At 42.5% G+C, this 21,532-nt stretch overlaps 1 protein-coding gene across 1 annotated transcript in view; it reads right to left on the bottom strand.

The window, feature by feature from the left end:
- ADAM17 (ADAM metallopeptidase domain 17) overlaps window positions 1-18,128 on the bottom strand; it is a 28,846-nt gene extending 10,718 nt beyond the window's left edge. Inside the window, exons 1-9 of the mRNA XM_035109867.3 lie at window positions 17,742-18,128; window positions 10,636-10,768; window positions 9,291-9,424; window positions 8,702-8,790; window positions 8,124-8,295; window positions 7,057-7,187; window positions 5,958-6,047; window positions 1,405-1,518; window positions 870-1,014 (exon numbers count right to left, since the gene is read on the bottom strand). Coding sequence (XP_034965758.2) covers window positions 870-1,014; window positions 1,405-1,518; window positions 5,958-6,047; window positions 7,057-7,187; window positions 8,124-8,295; window positions 8,702-8,790; window positions 9,291-9,424; window positions 10,636-10,768; window positions 17,742-17,892 — 1,159 coding nt within the window. The 5' untranslated portion in view covers window positions 17,893-18,128. The remainder of the gene's footprint in view (window positions 1-869; window positions 1,015-1,404; window positions 1,519-5,957; window positions 6,048-7,056; window positions 7,188-8,123; window positions 8,296-8,701; window positions 8,791-9,290; window positions 9,425-10,635; window positions 10,769-17,741) is intronic.
- Window positions 18,129-21,532: the final 3,404 nt, after the last annotated feature.

The following is a 21,532-nucleotide window of genomic DNA, read 5'->3' on the forward strand; positions in this document are numbered from 1 at the left end:
GCAGTCCTCAGTGGCTTATCAGATTCAGCTGAGATGAATATACAGTGGAACCTCAGGTTGCGGATGTAATCCGTGACGGAGGCATGTCCGCAACCCACAGCGTTCGCAGCGATTTGACGCTTCTGCACAGGCGCGAAGCATGATTTAGCACTTCTGTGCATGCATGAGCGGCGAAACCCAGAAGTAACCCGTTCCAGTACTTCCAGGTTTCCCACGGTCCGCAACCCGAAAACACGTAACCTGAAGCATCCATAACATGAGGTATGACTGTATTCTCTAACCCTGGTGACCACCCTATGACATGGGTGGCGTTCAGAGCAAGAGTCTGCGACAGAGCTGGACAGAAGTAGAAATGTTCACAAGCAGAGTCAGACCGGGGGGACGGGACACTGCATGTGTGCATTAAAGCACACTGGAGTGTGTGGACACATACCGTGAATTTCATTCTTATAAGCGGTAGCTACAAGATGCTAGATAGCTTAAAGAGAGACGTTTTGGGGAAATTGAGGTTTTTCTCCAGTTCAAGCCCTTTACCAACCCGCCCCCCCTAAGCCAACCCTCAATCTGTATTCTCATTAATGCATCCACTGTTTCTTAACAATACCAGCAATGCATAGCGTTGGACTCATTATGTACACTGTGTCCCACTAACACAACTTGGATACCATGAATGAAGAAGCTATCATTGCAAATGCAATAGGGATGCTGAGAAAAACCTTCTGCTCTCACTAGAATAGCCTCTGGTTAAGGAGCAAATTTACAGACCACCAACCCGTTTTAAAAGAGCACATATCCTGGATGTACACTTATCTTTAGGCACTTTGACTTAAATAACAAGCAAACTTGTTAAATGGGGGGGGGGACATTACCTTTGGGGCAGATGCCTCCATGGCTGGTTGGCCTTTGAGATCCGACATAAGCCAGTCCAAGAGTACCCAAAGCAAAGTCTTGGTAGGTAAAAAGATGTGCAAGGCACACACGAGCAGCTCTATCCGCTATATCAGCACTGAATTGCTGTGCAGAGGGAAATGTGCCAAATACAGTTTAGTTTAGAGAAAATGTTTACTCCATAAATGAGACACTGTTGATTAAGAAGCTGGGCAGATTGCGGCATCATTCAATAGCAATCACCTAGTCCATCATCCTTGTCTAAAAACAGTGACTTGCCCTCAATCATTTTTAAATTGTAGTTACTACCAGGTAGTTTTAAAAAATCCTGAAAGCAAGTACTTGGGTACTTGGAGTCTCCTAAATAAGCCTCTTGAATTAAAATAATTAATGTACAGTATTACTTTTAGCAAGCATGTGATTACTTGTAGTAAGCATGCCGTTAATTAGAAAGACAAGCCTTTCTAATAAATGGGGTGCTTACATTGTACGCATCATAGAACACACACAGCCTACCTCCAGCAGCTCCTTCACATCCCAAGCATCCTCACGGTCATCTAGAGGACTTTTTGCCATGTTATAGTGCCTTCCCCCAGGAGGTACAGGTTGTGACTCATTGTGAACAATAATCTAGATTCAAAAGATATATAAATAATTTACAACATTAAGTTCAGATGCCTCAGTAAGCTATTTTTTAAAACACACAATGCTTTCTCCTTATAATTCAGATGATTCAGAAAATTAGGTCAGAATTCTGCTTACGCTGCGCACCGAATAAGCATGGTGTTAAATGGGACGCGGGTGGTGCTGTGAGTTAAACCACAGAGCCTAGGGCTTGCCGATCAGAAGGTCGGCAGTTCGAATCCCCGCAACGGAGTGAGTTCCTGTTGCTCGGTCCCAGCTCCTGCCAACCTAGCAGTTCGAAAGCATGTCAAAGTGCAAGTAAGCGGGAAGGTAAACAGCATTTCCATGTGCTACTCTGGTTCGCCAGAAGCGGCTTTGTCATGCTGCCCACATGACCTGAAAGCTGTACACTGGCTCCCTCGGCCAATAACACAAGATGAGCGCTGCGACGAAAGTCCCTCTCACTTTCCGTCTTTTAACTTTGACCTCTCAATTATTAAAAGCACTAGCAGGGATTTCTGAGGTAAATCGAACCGCCCACTTATCCCTCTAGCCTTTCTTTAAACCCTCTAGCACTTGTGGGTTTTCAAAAATAAAAGAGAGTCCTCTTCCAGCCTAAACGTGACCAGGTACCTATATAGACTTGGGGCTATAAATAAGACTGTTCCTATGTGCGCTCAGATAAGGGTTTCCCTTCACTAGAACCTCCCTTACTGTAAAGCTAGCCTCCTTCCTGAGGTAACTTTATTATCACTCAGAACCTGTCTCCTCCTTTAGCCCCCCCCCCTTTCTTGGTGCACTCTCAGCCACAAACTAACCTTTCCTCTAAAAGGCAGTTTTGACAGTTTAAAAGAGTTCCCCACCAACTGGGTTCCTGGATACCTTAGCTGGAAAATGAAATAGACGATTTACTGGTATGACACTTTAAAGATGGATATTTATTGGCTTGAATCTTAATGGTTGCTTTCTGGTAACATTGGTACAAACTTAACTTCACAGGTAACGTTCTTGGTAATCAAATAACAGAATACCTATCCACTACTTCATCTACTCTAAAATCTACCTTCTCCAACAACCACCCAAGCTCCCACACAGAAAACCCTCAACCGCCAACTGACATAACTGTTCCCCTTTCCATTTAAACCCCATGCAGGCCACGCCTCCCATGGAATGTTGCTGTCAGTTAACCAGGAGTCTGGGTTAACCCTTCGATAGGTCGGTTGCAAAACAAAACCATAACATAACCGTTTCAAATTCGCCACATATCTCCCTACCTCCGAGAAATTGCATAGGCACTTACTTACTCCTGTTCAGTAGTGCCGGTGCAATGGATCAGAGTTCCTTTTAACAAACACATATTTTATCACCCTATTTTACACCTTTGACACTTATGTACTCCCCCTTCCCATTCTACCTTTATACTAACCTGCTGCATACAGCCACAGCAAAAATCAATGAGATAAATAAGATCAGAACATACCGTTAAGATTATAACAATTAAGTCAGTTGCAGTAAAAAGATAATGTTTTCAACATTTCTCCCTGCAATATCTAAGAAACAAAAATCCTTTTTACAAAAGTGAATACTGATTTAGCAGACATAAGTTCCATCAAGTTATGAGTAGAGGAAAGTCTCAAACTGGAATTGTCTGTTGAACTCCTGCCGACTCTCCACTGGAATAAACCTGCTGCCCCTCTCTACGCTCCCTTTCCTCTTCCTGCCGTATCGTTTTTCCTTCGATGCACTGCACTTCAGCTAGCCCGGCGATACGTTGTTCATCAAACCCGACCTGGTGACCCTCTACTTGAGAAGTAACACCTGCCTCAGACTTTGATCGGATGCTCACGGGACAAACATCTGCTTGCACTGCCATGTTCACTTTACTGTTGCAGTTTGTATGCTGGTACTGGAACATGCCTCTCTGTGCAACAGTCCGGCGCAAGCAAATCTCAAGCCGCTTTCGCTTTCGGGCAATCATTTTCCTGTGGGCCTCGCGCTGTTTCCGAATCCTAGCTGGAACATACTCAGCCTCAGCAGGACCACAAGATGACGAATGAGGAGCATGTTTACATATTCGAGCTGCTCCTTTGCCACACTCGGGATTCCCATTCATAATCAGGCTTACAACCCCTGATGTCGAACCTTGCTGTGCCCTTTGCACCCGGCCATCAGCTTGCCTTTTAGTCTCTGGCCTATAGCGTTGCAGCTCCAGGATGCTAGATACAACCACAGGATGTACCACACTCTCTTCCTCCTTCCATTCAGGCAGTAAAAGTTGTAAAAGTGAACTGGTTTGCATCCTCTCAGTTGTCGTCTCAAAATTCTTCAGCCCACAAAGTGTTAAAATCTCTTTCATAGTCTTTGACGTTACAGCATTTCCCGGGTTGGTTATAGTCTCCTTAGAAAAGACCATCCCACTTTGGGAACAACCCTCATCAATAATCTCGAATACACAGGGATCCTCTATATTCCTCTGTGTATCAATCAATTGGTCTTTGTCCCCACATTCTGTTGATGTTATATCCCCTTTATGCTCCTCCAAGAACTGACTGCTGTGTTCTTGAGCAATGGGCAGATCATATCGTGAGGCACTTTCATCAGCAACTGTAGGTGGGTCAATAGTGGCTGGTGGGTGATCCTCCATCTCCTGAGCTTGCGCTCGGGTAATGACATTAACCTGTTGTGGTTTTGCTAAGCCATTCTCAATAAGGATGGGAACCTGTAAATTATCCCATATCCCTACTCGCCACTTTCCCTGGAATTTATTATATTTCGATCTCAATCGAATTTCCTCAAGCCTCATCTTGCTCAGTTGTACTTCTTTTTCCATGGCCACTCGTTCCTGCTCTAATTTTAATTTTTTAGACTGCATTCTCTCTTCAGCTTCCACTTTGGCCAATAGCATTCTCTCCTCAGAAGCTATTCTCTCTTTCTCTGCCTCTACTTGGGCCATCTGTAATTTAATCTTCCATAACTCTAGTTCTACATTAGGGTCCTCTCTTGGCTCACTCTCCTCAGTTCTCTCATCCCCTTTAGCTTCCCTAGCCTTCCTCAAATGTGCCATCTTTCTGTCAGAAAAATTAAAATCGTCTGTTTCCCAAATAAATAGGCGTGTGGGTGTTGAATTCGGATCACGGCGCTGCCACCAAAATGCGACGAAAGTCCCTCTCACTTTCCGTCTTTTAACTTTGACCTCTCAATTATTAAAAGCACTAGCAGGGATTTCTGAGGTAAATCGAACCGCCCACTTATCCCTCTAGCATTTCTTTAAACCCTCTAGCACTTGTGGGTTTTCAAAAATAAAAGAGAGTCCTCTTCCAGCCTAAACGTGACCAGGTACCTATATAGACTTGGGGCTATAAATAAGACTGTTCCTATGTGCGCTCAGATAAGGGTTTCCCTTCACTAGAACCTCCCTTACTGTAAAGCTAGCCTCCTTCCTGAGGTAACTTTATTATCACTCAGAACCTGTCTCCTCCTTTAGCCCCCCCCCCTTTCTTGGTGCACTCTCAGCCACAAACTAACCTTTCCTCTAAAAGGCAGTTTTGACAGTTTAAAAGAGTTCCCCACCAACTGGGTTCCTGGATACCTTAGCTGGAAAATGAAATAGACGATTTACTGGTATGACACTTTAAAGATGGATATTTATTGGCTTGAATCTTAATGGTTGCTTTCTGGTAACATTGGTACAAACTTAACTTCACAGGTAACGTTCTTGGTAATCAAATAACAGAATACCTATCCACTACTTCATCTACTCTAAAATCTACCTTCTCCAACAACCACCCAAGCTCCCACACAGAAAACCCTCAACCGCCAACTGACATAACTGTTCCCCTTTCCATTTAAACCCCATGCAGGCCACGCCTCCCATGGAATGTTGCTGTCAGTTAACCAGGAGTCTGGGTTAACCCTTCGATAGGTCGGTTGCAAAACAAAACCATAACATAACCGTTTCAAATTCGCCACAAGCGCCACAACCCCAGAGTCGGTCACAACTCGACCTAATGGTCAGGGGTCCCTTTACCTTTAAATGGAATCAGTGCAAAATGCATCTTAAACTTACTGTAAGTTTAACATCCTAGTTATAGGTAGGAAATTTTGACTATAAACGGGGGGGGGGTCTATGGAAAGCTGCCCAGAACTTCCAGTAAACCGTAAGTTGATACAACTTTGTATAATTACACATATCAAGCAAAATTGCGATTTACATAATTCGTGTGGACCATCAAAACCGGATTTCTCTTGATGAAGAATTTTATCAATGACACTCTAGCCTGCTCTTCCGTACTACTATTGACTATGTTTTCATAAGGTCCATTGCATTCAATGGTGTGCACGCGCGCACACACACACACACCACACACACACACACACACACACACACACACACAAATACACCGTGATCAAATCTGAACATTATCCGAAGGGTATTTTCTAAATACCTGATCTATCTGTATGCCATAATCTTTGAAGTCTGCATTATCCCATGATGTATTTCGATAGATGTCATCCACTCTGTCTATTAATTCGATCTAGGCACAGATAAGGGAGAAGTTATTCAGGTCCAGTCTCTTGTCAGTAGATTCCGAAACATATTTTAACACTTGAAAAGAAAAGAAAAACCTAAGGGTTTCAAGGAGCTTTGAAAGAGGTTTCCAAAGTTTTGTACAAGGGGTGGGGAATCTGTGGCACTCCAAGTGACCTTGAATTACAATTCCCATCATTCCTGGTCATTGGCTATGCTGGCGGGGCCTGATGGGAGTTGGAATATCTGGAGCGAGCCAAGTTTTCCACCTCTGTTTTATTTTTTTGGGGGGGGGGAGAAGAGGATAAAATTTAAGCAACATGTACAACCACCAAGACCGCTTTCTTTCAGAATACACCTTATTTTTATGATATTTTAAACTGTTGTTCATCATTTGGAGAGCCCTTAAGGCTAACACACACTACTATACAAGACAGTGGGAGGAAACAGCAAATCAAATTGGATCAACAGTATACACAACAAGATACACAAACTCTAAGCGTAAGAGAGCCCGTTTTATGCATTGTGACTTGCAGTTATTTCTATTGGTCATAGTTTAATAGTTATTTATTGCAATTGTTAAGAGTGATTTTTGGTTTAATTATTGTTTGCTGATGTTTTGAGAGTTTAATTTTATTATGTACTATTATAATATAATGGATTGTTGATTATTTTATTCCATATAAGTTGTTCCATTTTAAAGTTATGCTTCATTATGACTTTTTGTATCGGATCAAATTATTATAAGGTGTGTGTTCCTTGTTGCATATTTTGTTGCTGTAAACCGCCTTGTGCATAGTAATATAGAAAGGTGGTGTACAAATTAAAAGTGAAATGAAATTATTGCACTCTACCCCAAATCAGACTTCACACAAACACACCCATATCTGTAAAATAATACGTAAAATTACTCTTCTTATGTCTAACAGTTACATTCTATTAGCTTTCTAACTACAACAGAGGCTTTCTTTTTGACATATTTCATCAAGGAATCAAGAGCAGACAATAACACTTACCAAATAGTTAATTGTAGTACTTTCCTCCCCACGGCCCATGTTCTTAAAGAAGCGATAATCTGCCACCACCAATATTCTGCAGGTGTTCTTCAAGGGGTCTGGGGTGGCTCTTTTTCTTCGAGGGACATTTGCTATTGTGACAATTAAAGAGATACCAAGTTGCTGTCACCATTTAAGACATTGTTTATGTTGAATTGAGTATGACATTAACAGATTATATTTAAAACCTGTGCCGTATACAAAGTAATTCTTCAGCTTCAGTGTTGTAGAAAACAAGGAAACACGTAAATCAAATATAGGGCAACATCGCAAAGCACCTCTGTGGAACCTAGGGCCCCATTAGAATTTTCAGGAGACATACTGTGTCTTTGAGATTATTTACATTTTTTAACATGTTGAAAATACCCATAGGTAAGAGGGTAAATTTCAATTATAAATACCTCTGAATGTTTATTTTTATTTTTTAGCAAAACTAAATGATTGTATTAAAACAAGTACCTTGAAAATCTCAATGTACCATATAACATTACTAAATAAATTTTAATAGAAGAAAGATATCCTTAACTTATGCTTTCAGGAAATGATTTTATTTGCTGAATCCAGTATGTTGTTCAATGTTGTTGTTGTTGTTGTTGTTGTTATTTACTAACTAAAGGACTGTGATGTATTTTTAAAAAGCAATCACATAACACCATAGCCTGGAAAAGAGCTCTCAGTTCTTAACACACATCAGCATATTTTTAAAGAAGTACTAATTTTTAAATCTCTCTCTTAGTGTATCATATAGAAGGTCAAAGGCAGCAAGTCCATTTATTATTATTCTCATTCTTTATTAATTTTTTATACAGAAATAGTTGCTTTGCTTAAGTGTAAGGAAAAAGCTCTCTCTCCACAGAATATTCTGGTTTCTCTTCAGATCGTATAAATCTTCGACCCTTACGGTTTTATGCCTGTCTTAAATAAAAATTATATGTGCATTCAAGTCTCTTCACTACATACATTAATATACAGTAAAAAAAAAATCTAGTTCGATTGCGAAAGATTATTGCAAGCAGTTTAACACTCACCTTTTTTTAATTTACTCTCCTTCAGCCGCCCACCCAAAAGCTGCTCCTCCTCTTCCATTTTAACATAGCCACATACTTTTGGGGACTGCAATCGTGAGAAATCCTTGATGTCTTCTGATCTGTAGACCAAAAGTCTTTCATCTTGTGTATTATTGAGAAACCTCCACAAGGGCTACAGGTAGAGAAACAGATGTCTAAGTATGTCTTTCACAGTGTGACCCTATACTGTACATGTCTTCCTAGAAGGAAGCTCCCCTGAGTTCAATGGGACTTATCCCCAGATATGTGTATATAGGACTGATATTAGTTGACCAAAAGGCCTCAGTTCACCAGCCTTAAGGAACAGCACAGTCAGTACATAAACCAAATGTAAGTTTTGCCAGCATATGTAGTATTTTACATAAGTATCCCAGTCAATATGACTGTTTCTATCAGTCCACAGAGCCACAAACATTTGGTAGAAACATTTGACACAGGGTTAAAACAAACAGTAATTCCATCCCTAGAAATATTAAACGTGAAGCAAGCTGACTGAAAGCTCATATTGTCTGCATCTAGATTCCAATAGAGAGGTGTACCTCAACATTATATTCTTCTTCATCAGTGTTGATCCTCACTGTGAAGTCGTCTTCACCTATGTGTGCTGTAACTTTGGAGTTGCTCTGACCTGAGGAAGAGAGAGAGGAGGAAAGAAAACTGGGGTACGAGTCTAGAGCATCAGCTGTAATATTTAACAACCACTTCCTCCTAGTCACAAGCATATCACTTCACATTTAGCCACACTCATTCCATCAATCAAATGACTTCCAACATCTTTTTGTCTTTAAGAAAAACAGTGCATGCACAAATATATACTAGAGACAAGAGCATTTCAGATCAATTTTTCAATAATTTATGGTTATTATTTAAACTTCTGAGGTTCTGATTCACACAGATCATCTGCCAACTAGCCCCCAAAGGATTGTTTTAAATAGGTATAAACTCGTTTACTTCTATGTGACACCATTTGTAAATGGTCTGATTAGTTTTCTTAAAACCAGTAACAGTGTCTGAAGTTCTCATAATATAGAACGCCAGTTCGAGATCTAATTCAACACTTCTTTATGACAATACAAAAATCCAACAGTACTTCCCCCCCCCCCAACGAAAGCAACTTATTATACTCACCTACAACATGTCCTGTGAAAAATTCCTGCCACTGTACTTGATATTCAGTTTCCTTGCCTTGGCCATTCACTATAAGTGCTTGAAAGTTTTTGGGGAAATGGTCCGCAGTTGAAGTTAAGTATAATTTAAAATGCCTGTAAAAGAATTTGCTTCCATTTAACTTTGAGAATTATATCAGCTACTGTATATATTTTTAATGTATCCAAACACATTGAGGTATTACATTTGGTGTCCAAATACATTGAATCAATCCAAATACACTAGGATATTACATTTGGTATCAAGTTGACCTTGAGAGGTGCTTTGAGCCCCTGAGGCTCAGCACAGCTGTGAGGCCGAACCCTTGCCCCCTTTCCTAACTCTGAGACACCTTGAGTCTTTGGACTCAGCTATACAGCTGCAAATAAAACGTTTTAAGTGTGTTTTAAGCAGGGCCGTCTTAGGTATATTTGGCGCCGTGGTGCGACGGATCCCTCCGGCGCCCCGCCCCGTTTCCCAGCGCGGCGGGCGGGCAGAGCTGTGCGACCGGAGCTGCACGGCCGGGGCGGCGGGCGAGCACAGCGCGGCTGCCAGGGGTGCAGCTCCGCAGCAGGTGGGCGGGCGCAGCTCTGCAGCAGGCGGGTGGGCGCAGCTCTGCAGCACCCCCCCTGGCGGGCGGGCGCCTTGTGCCACCCAGCCTGGCCGTAGGGCCGGCCCTGGTTTTAAGTACAGTATACAATGTGACACTAGATAGTGATGGTGAGCCTTATGGAAAATTCAATGTATTTTTTTAAAATGCTTTTTTAAAAAGCATCTTCAGAAGGTTTTTTTTTAATATGTGTGTAGATTCCACTTTTCTGTGTTTGTTTGAGTGGAGTGGAGTGCTTAATGCTCTAAAATTCAAACATATTACAATAATTTTGCTTACGTGCATTGTATGTGCTGAAGTGGGGAGTAGATTTATAAAAGATAGCAGTAGCTGCTGATTGTAATGATTCCACACTCTAAGTTATTTCTTCCTCTTTGAAGATTTGGTGTTCAGAAACCCTAATTACCACAGTTGTTAATGTGTACAGCTATTCTACTTTCTCAACAATGTCAGATGCATAAGAATTGGTAAACATTCAATAATGAGGGAACAGACATCTTTCTTTGGGCAACTGTACACTACAGAATTCTAATGATAATTAAAATAAATTTGTTAATCTACAGGTTTCCCAACATTGGAAACAAAAACTGACTACTGAAATTAAAGCAGAACTGGGGGGGGAGCATGTGTAAAAAGAGAAGAAAACACAGAAATCAACATTTTAAAGGGAATCAGTAAGATAATATTAAGTCAAACTTCTCACTAAAGATGCCTCACCTATGCAATGCTGAAAAACTTATGAGTTTCTCTACATGGGATTCGGGTTGCAGGTCTCTTTTTCTTACTGAGTGCTGTTGGATGTTTGACACCGAAAGAATATCATAGTCTGAGAGAACAGATTCCAGACTCTCTGTGGGGAAGAAATAGAAGCCTTAACAAGAGAACAGCTAGAAAAAAATGTCCTTGTTAGATGCAATGAAAAGACAAGAATGCCCGCCACATCAATCAGCTATGGCATGCCTCAAGCTCACACACTCCACTGTCGCCCTACTGCTTTTGCACACATGAAGTAGGACCCCAGAACTTTAGCTTCCAATTTTAAATGAACCGCAGCTCTCCATTATGTTTGAATTTGAGGAGCTAAACTTGAGAGATTTTCACTCTTATTTCATGAGAACCAACGATGACCAAATTGTGGCTTCTGATCCTGGTTCATTTGTTCACTACCTAGAGCTTAAGCAATGCACAGCTTCTCAAGTTAAGATGCAATGGGGAACTGTGGTTTGTTTGAAAAACAAAGTAGAAGTTAACAAGCACCTTGCAGCCACAAAAAAGAGAGGGGAAGAGGAAGTGGAAATACCTGAGCTGAGGTTTGCTATGGCATGCTCATATAGCAGGAAACTATGGATTCCTATATTTTTAATCTTTGTTAGAAGCCACCCAGAGTGGCTGGGGAAACCCAGCCAGATGGGCGGGGTACAAATAATATGTTGTTGTTGTTGTTGTTGTTGTTGTTGTTGTTGTTGTTGTTGTTTCCAAACAGAGTCATAAAATTTGTTATTTTTAGAATTTCCCTTTCCCACTACTTAAATAGTGAACCATTTCATCATTCCAGTTATCAAATTCCCCTGGATAAGCATTAGTATGAATCAGTGACTCAGAAATATAACCAGAGTTTTCTAATAACATTCAAATCGGCTCTTTAGGCAAGAAAAGTCCTTGAGAGCATGGATTTCTATAGCATAGAAATAAAACAAAATACATCCATTAAAAAATGCATAGATAGATAGATGGATGGATGGTTCCACAAAGAGCTTTGTACGTTCTCTAAGGAAACACATTCCAATGCATAGCCTTTATCAATAAAGAAGTACTAATTCATCTCTCTCTATTCTATGCCATCTAACCCACTTTCTTCTCCATTTTTCACAAATAAATAATATAACCAACCTGTACCAACAAACCGATCATAAACAAGAACAATAAAACTCAAGGCTAAACACTTTGCTAGAAACTTGGAATCAGCCTATTAGCAGAAATGTTCAACTTCTGTTAAACCCCAAAGGTATTTATGCAAATTACATGTTCAAAGATTCCACTTTGGCCATCCACATCATTAATCATCATTTGCCAAATGTGTTACTAAGCCTGCCACTGCTTAACTGGCCATCAATCTCTGTATTTAAGGGGCAAATATTAACATCAGAGTTATCCCATTTACACATTGTTCCAATTAGTGTACATAAGTAGTTCAGATGGCAAGTATAGAGCCATCATCAGCCCTCACAACTACACGTCTGTGTAACCTAAGGTAGATACGGTAGTATCTAGTTAGGATCTAGAAGTCTCCAGAAAGGCTGATCTATGTCAAGAATCTAAGTCCAGGCAATCACCCCAAGTCAAAGTAGTGCACACTTTCAAAATCCAGTTTCCACATGCTTATAGTATCCCAAGACCAATTATATGCCCAAGACTGAAAACCTGATCAAGAAACTACTTGTCATTAATCATAACCTACACTGAGACACGGCAATTTACATAACTGTTCAGAAGAGCAGCAGTATTTAGATCAGTTCAACTGAAAATTCTAACCACTTTTAACATTTCCATAACAGTTGGCATTTACAAAAATAATTGCACATGGCTTTTATAAATGTTTGCTTGTTTAAACCACTATACGTAAGGCAAACAAACACATTACATAAATAAATTAAAAATGTGACATTTAAAATCAATTTGTTTCCATTTATTTTCTGTCCATTTCAGGCATAACAACTGCAGATTTATTACTGCAAGCATAACATTTTTATATTACCTTCAAGGGAAGCAGTTATTCTCAGAATTCAACAACTGGACAAAAGGAGAGGGATACACATTTAGCAGCAGCATATTGAATGCTTTCATTGACATACACGTTGACCTCTGTGTTAGCATTTCTTCACATCATTTAATATTTTTAAATGTTTAGATTATACAAAATGATGTCCAAAACTTCACTCCCAGGGAGAAGGCCATGCTAAAGCCTATGGCCAACATGCTAACACTGAGAGCATTCAAATCTGCCACTTGCAGCCTCCAGTCAAAAGTGACACCGTCAAGCAGCAGCACCTGAGTTTTGCAGATTGCATAGCTCAGCTCTAAATAGTCTGAACACTCATTATTTTATTTACCGTATTAATTCTTACCCACCCTTCAACTTAAGGAATCAGAGTTGGTTACAACAATACACAAATCTAAAAACAGGGGAAGCCATAAAACAAGCAACACCATTCCAAATGGAGCAGAGCAGTATAAATCAAGTAAGAGAGGTAGGTCCAACAAAACAAAATACTTTAACTGTCAAAGGCCAGGGAAAAGATAATTTAGAGAATGCCCTTGCATTCAAGCAATAGTGCCTGTTTTTCTTGCGTGGAATATTTTCCCCAGGTCTTTTTATTCCAAGTAAGCCCAGAAATAGGTGCTTTAGAAGTCAATGATTTTATTCTCAAGAGAGTTGTGTGGAAACCACATGCCCAAGAAGCATGATGTACACATAACGCAAGTTGTTATACTGGAAGTTATGGCAAAACCAGGAAATGAAACCAGACACTCCACACCCCATTCCAGAGAATTTTTTTAAGTACTGTACTCAGCTACCAGCATTTGCTCCTACAATTGCCTTCCCACAAAATGAGAATACACTCAAGGGCACTAAAAAGATCTCATTCTATGAATATATGTGGCTGCTTTACGCCAAATCAGATATTTCCTCCACTTAACCCAGCATTGTTTGTGAGCAGCTCTCCCAAGTCTTGGTCAGTCTTTTCCTTCCTTGTGACACAATGTTCTTCTAAACCAGGATTCCTCAAACTCGGCCCTCCAGATGTTTTTGGCCTACAACTCCCATGATCCCTAGCTAGCAGGACCATTGGTCAGGGATGATGGGAATTGTAGTCTCAAAACATCTGGAGGGATGAGCTTGAGGAAGCCTGTTCTAAACAGAGCCACCTGTATCAAACGGAGAACTTCTGCATGCAAAGTTAGATGCTCTTCCACAGAGCTAGTGGCACTTCAACATTGCTTCAGTGTATTGCTGCATGTGAAATTAGGAACTACAAGTGTAAAGACAGTACTGACAATAAAGAGAAAAATTGACTGCAACTTCCTTTCCCTGTCCCGAAAACGGAATGAGCATTTTTTTTGTAGGCTGCTATCCAGTGTCACCCCACTCCCCACATGCAGATACTGTACAAAAATGAAGCTCTTTTAAGTGATGAGGGACAGCTGTTTATCACATGGCCACCACTTGCCTCTTACCACAGGAAAAGAGTGGTGAATGTGCAAGTCTACTTCCAATCTTCAGGGGAAGAGAAGAGTGTTATTGTTATACAGCCAAAATGACACCACATACACACACACACATACAAGCAAGGTAACAATAGAGTAGAGTGTACAGATAAGTACAAAACATATTTAAGAAAAGGGGAGGAGTAAAAGAAAAACAACCCAAAAAGCTGTTCTTGTGTTGGAGCGAAAGAGCAGGGAACAAATGCAGTATGAGCCACATTTTGACTGTTATGGCCAAATGAGTGTCCTGGCTCTTAGTTATGAGTGCAGGGAGGAGGAAGAAGCAGCAGCAGCAAGAGGCAGGAATGGTGAAGAAGGGAAAGCTGAAATGGAAAGGACAGTGAGAGGTGGGGGAGAAGCAAGCAAGGAAGAACAACTTGGCATATGCATAGGCTTCTTTCTGTAACATTGTTCAGATATATTCTACTTTGCATCAATTTCAAGAAGATGTAAAACAGCATGCAGCTTTGATACAGTAGCATCTCCAAACTTCTTTGTGAATGCAACAAATGTAAAAAAAAACCCCATGCTATATTTAATAGAATAGTTATAGTTATAATATAATAGGAACACAGAAGAAAGAAAAGCAGAGGAAAGGAAGCAGCAATAGAATAAAGAGGGGAAATGACAAGAAAGGAAACAGGAGCTAAGCGGGGAGCGGAAATGGAAGCTAGAGACAGAAGTGAGCATTTGCATGCCACCTGGGGCAGAGTATCTTTAGCACCTTGCCTGCTTGGCAACCACACAGTAACCTGCACCTAGTTTTCCTTCCAGAGCTCCTTGAATCCCCTGCCTAGATGGGGATCCCCTTGACTTGGCAGCCTCTAGCCTCCCTGACAATCACCAGGGGTTCAGAAATCGCTATTAGGGGGTAGATTCCTATTTCTCTTCTCCATCTTTCAAAGAAGCTTGGTCTGCTTATTTCCTCAGCCTCATTGATCCATTTTGTTTTGTGTTCACCTCCCCCCCCCACTTCTGCTGCCCTCACTCCCCCCCCAAATCCTTACTCTCCGCCTCTCTGCTGCCCCCTCTCCCCACCCCTCAGCTACCACATCATCACCCTAGAGCTAGCCACACACTGGAGCCAGTTGCCAGTCAAAGGAAATTCTCCTTCCCCTGCTCCTAACAGTTCCTTCTCCTCCTTAAGATAACATCCTGGAGAAGGAGAATGCTGGAAGTTCAAACAAGAACTTTCCTGTTAGAGGCAAAAATACATAGCAACCTTTCATGAACAGTACCAATTGTAGCCTCTGTTACTCATCCATCCATTCATTGGGGAAGGGGGATTATTACAACATCCCTGAATTTCTCAGAGGTTATAAATAATCAACTCACCATGGGCCCCAATTTCTACACACAATTCACTCACTATCTGCCATGTGGAATACAAATGCAAGTGATGATTGTGCACTGTACATTATTTATTTAAAACATCAATTGTCATTTATCAACAAGAAATCCTACAGTGCACAGAAGTGTGATTATTTATTCACTGAAAAATCTAGGGTGTTTTACATTGTTTTCCATAAAAACAAGACATGCCAATTTTACACGCAAGGCTGGACCTTGCCTAAAACCTAGTGGGAAGTGATCCCAATGGTTGGATGCCACTACAGAGAAAGCCCTTCCTCTGATTGTCATCTGATAAGTTATGCAGGCTGCAGGACAACCAGGAAGGCCTGCTCTAGTGATCTCATAGAACGGGCAGGCCTATACAGGAAAAGGCATGCTCTTAGGTAACTTAGTCCCAGGTTGTTCAGGGCTTTACTGTATATGCCAGTAACATCAGTTTCAACCGACTGGAGCAAATTGGAAACCAGTGTAATGCTTTAAGCCAGGCACCCCCAAACTGTGGCCCTCCAGATGTTTTGGCCTACAACTCCCATGATCCCTAGCTAACAGGACCAGTGGTTGGGGAAGATGGGAATTGTAGTCCAAAACATCTGGAGGGCCTAAGTTTGGGGATACCTGCTTTAAGCAATAGGGGTAACATCCTCACAGCTGGCTGATCTAGTCAGCAACTTAACCACTACATGCTGTGCCAGTTACAACTACCAGATCAACCTCAATAAAACCCAATTAGAGCACTTTATTAAAGTTACCAATAGTGAAGTTATCCTGGATGAAGACTGTCATAGCTGGAATACCAGTCAAAGCCAGTAAAAAGCACATAACACCACTGTGTCCACTTGGACCTCCAGTGACACATGTAGCTGAACCTTCAGGGGAAGTGTAACCCCTTCCAGAACAGGCAATCTGCTCCGTTCCCATACACAGCCACCCCTCCAACAAGATCTCAGTCTTGTAAGGATTCAGTTACATCACAGTCCAGGACCAAATCCAATACAAATACCGGTATAACAACGAGAGCTTACCAGTACTATATGCAGCCACAGCTCTTGACTTTGTAAGGTATAGGTAAAGGGACCTATTTATCTACCGTACTTGCACTTTGACGTGCTTTTGAACTGCTAGGTTGGCAGGAGCTGGGACCAAGCAACGGGAGCTCACCCCGTCGCGGGGATTCAAACCGCCGACCTTCTGATCGGCAAGCCCTAGGCTCAGTGGTTTAACCCACAGCGCCGCCCGCGTCCCTTGACTTTGTAATAGTAGTCAAATACAACAACACTTTCTGAGCATCCTCCAACTTGATTCCACAGAAATGCCATATGAGCAGCCCCTTCCTCTGTACAATAACCTTTTCCTCCCACAAAGCACTGAGGTAAAACAGGAACTTCCTCACGGACTTAATACTGCAGTTAATTAACATTCATGCAACATCAGCACTGCATACGGTATCTTTCCTTCCATGCACCCAGAACAGGGAAGAGGAACATGTGCCCTAGAGAGACATGGTTGGAGGACTACCACTCCCACTGCCCCTAGCCATTGGTCACGCTGACTCGGGGGGTTTGATAGAAGCTGGCAGTCCAACTGGCATCCAGGCAGCAACCTTGTTTCCCCAGCAGGGTTTCCCTAACTTGGGTCCCGACTCCCCAGCTGTTTCCGAACTGCAACTGGCTGGGGGTTTCCCCCTGCCCACCAAACCGAAAGAACTGAACAGCTTCTCAGTTTGCAGAGTTTCCAAAACCCAGTCACTACACCAACTATGAATTCAGCAAGGGAGGGGAGAGAGAGAGAGACTCAGGCTACAAACCTTAGGCACCCCTAACCTGGGAGCAAATCCCACTGAACGAACTGGGGCTTGCTTCCGAGTAGGCATGTTCAGAAGTGTGCGACCTGCCCACCCCAAAGCCCCACCAAACACACCTCGGGTGCTGGGCTCTTCTTTTCCAGCGCGCTGCTTTCGGAGCAGCCACGGAGGGCAGCCTGAAACTCTCCCAGCACAAACAAACCCCGCCAAACACAGTGGCATATCCCAACGGGTTCCTTTACTTTAAATTTTCTATTAACTGAAGAGAGATAAGGGGAAGAGGGGGGAGCAGGTAATGGCTAGCGACGCCCCCCCCCCCAAGTTTCCCACCCGCACCCCGAAGGTGCCTGGGGAAAGAAGGGTCTATGGAAGTCCGCCTCTCTTTCTCTCTCCAATAACTCACCGTATCGCGGCGGCCGGTGCCTGCCCCGGTGCTGTGGGGCAGGCCGAGGGGAAGGGTGCCTCAACGCCCCCAACTCGGGAGCCCCGAAGACCAACAGGAGAAGGAGCAGGGCGGGGAGCGGGAAGGAGGTCGGCGGCGCCCGGCGCCTCATGGCTCTCCTCCTCCTCTAAGCAGAAGGGAAGAAGGGAACCGACGACGGACAGGCTGTTCCGTTCCCTCTTTCTCTCACATAAGTTTCGGTCCTCTCGCCCTCTTTCTCTCTCAGCTATGCCCAGCTGAGGCCGCCGCCGCCCCGAGTCCGGAAGAACCGCCCGGTCGCTTGGGCCTCCCGCGGAGCATTATGGGCGCGCAAACGCCGGCCGCCATCTTTGTTCCGCTCCGGGAGGCGCTTTGGAGGCCGAGACGCGGCCTTGTCACGCCCTGAAGCGCCGGCGTAGTTTGCGGTCTTCCTTTCCGCGTCGGCCTTGGGGTGCGGGAGAAAAGCCTCTTTAAATGCTGTGGCGCGGCAGGGGAAAATCGGCCAGATGTGTGCCTCCCAAGCAGACGAAAGGACTTCCCGGTTGCTTGGGTTTTTATTTTCGTGCAGGCACAGAAACTAAGGCCGGAGAAAAGCTGCTCTCTAGTAATTGTGTGTGTTTAGGAATGCTGCTTTAAAGGGGATCCAAAGCGCGTCTCCGAAGTGCTAACTTTTGACTGCACGATTAGCAAATACAGTGGTTTTTGTTTTCGTCAACTGTGCTCATTGCACCCCCCCCCCTCGTGAGTCTATTGCTTTTTAATAAATGAATGAAAACTTGTATAAATGGACTCGTGTTAATGCTTTATTTATTGTATGTTCATATTCTTAGCCACCTTGGTCATTTTCTTCTAAAGAAAAGGGAGGAATAGAGGGATGCTTTTCTGTGTGTGTATTGCTATTCCCATGAATAAGAGACAGGGACTCTTGAGGAAGGTAGACTTATTCAAGAACACTAGGTTAAGTCATGTTTGATCCCATGACTGAAAAACAAGATGTTAATGCAGGGGGGGAAACCCAGAGGAATTGGTGGTGTAGCTTTTTCCATATCCCAGGGACTTTTCAAGTTCCTCCCCCATCTAGATGGGTGGGTCGAAAAATGCTTTTGTTATGAAGGTGTAAATCTTCCAACGTTTTCTTCATCCAGGCAAATGTAGGATTTGGAACAAGCATTTAAAGAGATGCCATCCTGTTTTGTCCATGCGCAGCTCCTCCCAATGGGTGGATAAATACTGTACTGTACTGTCTTTTAGATCCCTCCCCAAAAAAAATCTGGCTAGCAGAGTGTGGGAAACTAGGATGAGACACACAAGTGATAATAACATTTCCTTCTTCCCTCTCCCAGTGATCTGAAATTAGCACCTCCTCCTCTTCTACCCATTACCCATTGCCACTCATTTCTGCACAAGCAGCCACCCAAGTCATTCAGATAACGCAGGCATCCCCAGACTTTGGCCCGCCAGATGTTTTGGACTACAATTCCCATCTTCCCCGACCACTGGTCCTGTTAGCTAGGGATCATGGGAGTTGTAGGCCAAAACATCTGGAGGGCCGCAGTTTGGGGATGTCTGGATAAGAGCATCCCTTACCCATTCCAGACTACGCGCGAGACCTATAGCAGCATCTATGAAACGTGGAAAGTGCAGTTGCCACAGCTTTGTCATGTTTTGTTCTGTCACGTTTTTTTGTTCCATATACCTTCTTATATGAAACATTATACACACAGGATATTTTGCTTGCACATGTTCATGAGTTGTATTTCCTTCCTCACCAAGAAAGGTATGAGACACCTTTTCATACATAGCATGAAGAGTTACTAGGCCGGAATGAATATAAAATGGCAAGTAGTTACATATGGTTGGTTGGAAGCAAGCAAGCAAAGTTGTTACTGTGGGAATAAGATAAGGAGTGTGATAATTATGTTTGGGAATGGGAGTAACCAGGTAGAAGCAGAATTTCCTAAAAACTGTATTCTCTCTGCCTTATTACAGTGGTACCTCAACATCCAAACGATTTGACTTCTGAAGGTTTCAACTTCCGAAGTCGAAAACCCCGGAAGTCTTTTCGCCGCACGCGGTTGGTGCATGCACAGAAGCGCGAAATCGTGCTTGGCGCATGCACAGAACGTGCGCTTCGACAACCGAAGACTTCGACTTCCGAAGACGGCCGCGGAACGGATCGTCTTCGTAAGTCGAGGTACCAATGTAATTCTAAATATATAGACAATGCCACCACCTTTCCCACTTCATTATCAACAGAAATCGTAAAAAATAGTACTGAAGCTCTTCCAATTAGTCACCGGCTCTTTCCTGTTGTCAATTATTCTTAGAAGGGTCACTAAATTATAGCTGTTGATAGAAATGATAACTTCCCCTGTCCAATCATACATTTCAGCATTCGGAAGAGCCAGGATTTATGACTTCCTCAAATTCCAGGTTGAACACTTCACCTTGTGAAACTGGTGTAATCCTTTTGAACAGCTATTTGTCTTTATTACTAACAGTGCACTAGATACTCAGCTCTAGTCATTGCCCTTTCCTTTAAATTAGAATGGGCTACCTAGAACACAGGCCTCAAGGTTATTCTTCACTTTGGCTTTTGGCACAGAAACTTGCATTTCCGTTGAATCTGTTTTGGTAAAAATCAACAGTGCCACCTGCTGGCTGTCACAGAATGATCAAAGAGGTTCACTTTGGGAACCTTGGGAGCTTCTAGAGATTTCAACTTTGATCACCACATAACATTCCTAGTCTTTTAGGCATAACAGCTTCACAACTGCCACAAGTTTACATTCTTGCTGCCATCTAATTTTTTTAAGGATGTGGTGAGGTAGGAGTGAGGCCACTCGACTCCTAAATTAAATTTTAAACTCAAGATTCTAATCACAGGTCATGGTCAAGGTTGCTGCTTGTAGGTTCTCGTCCAATTCAGAAGCCACAGCACAGGGGTAAATAAGCTGCCAAGTGTGGTCTAGTAAGGTCTGGGTTATTAGTCCTGGAGGGGCAAGATTTGGAAAACCTTACATAGAAGATGGGGAAGTGAAAAGCAACCTTTTCTTTGGAAGCAGTTTTGCTTCACCATTAATGACAGCTCAAAGGTATTTAAAGGCAGTGGTGACGGAAAATGAGCACGACTCATTTGTTTAACTACTGAGAAGACTCAGTGTATACTGTTAACAGGAGCCAACCCCCAAGCATCACCTATTTTATTAAGCAAGCATGTACAGGATGACATCATTATTCCCATTTTCTACAATACATGCCACTTAGTAGTGGAGTATTTACGCCACAAAACTTGACAAAGTTGCCTCATTCCCATGCTTGTCATAGCCATGATCAATGACACCAAATATGTGGACTCCACCAATATGCTAAACTACCTAACTTTTAGAAAACATCTGAAGGCAGCCCTGCATTGGGAAGTTTTTAATGTTTGATGTTTTACCATGCTTTTATATATGTTGTAAGCCACCCAGAGTGGCTGGAGAAACCCAGCCAGATAGACAGGGTATAAATAATAAAATTAATATTATTATTTGTAGCCTGCCTACAAAAGCAAAATTGCTCAACTGGAAGCCTAAGTGAAGCAACTAGACAGAACATGGGAAAGAAAGGGAATGTTGCAAGTATTCCTTTTCTGAAAACACTGGCACCCGATTGAGATGACAAAGGGTATTAATCAGGAACAAAAACTGAACGGAGTTGCAGTGAGGTTTTGGTCCCGAAACAAACAATATACAGAACACAGGATATTTGCCTGTGTAAGTATTGCATGC

Source organism: Zootoca vivipara, chromosome 3 (genome assembly GCF_965207765.1).
Source record: "Zootoca vivipara chromosome 3, rZooViv2.hap1.1, whole genome shotgun sequence".
Taxonomy (NCBI): Eukaryota; Metazoa; Chordata; class Lepidosauria; order Squamata; family Lacertidae; genus Zootoca; species Zootoca vivipara.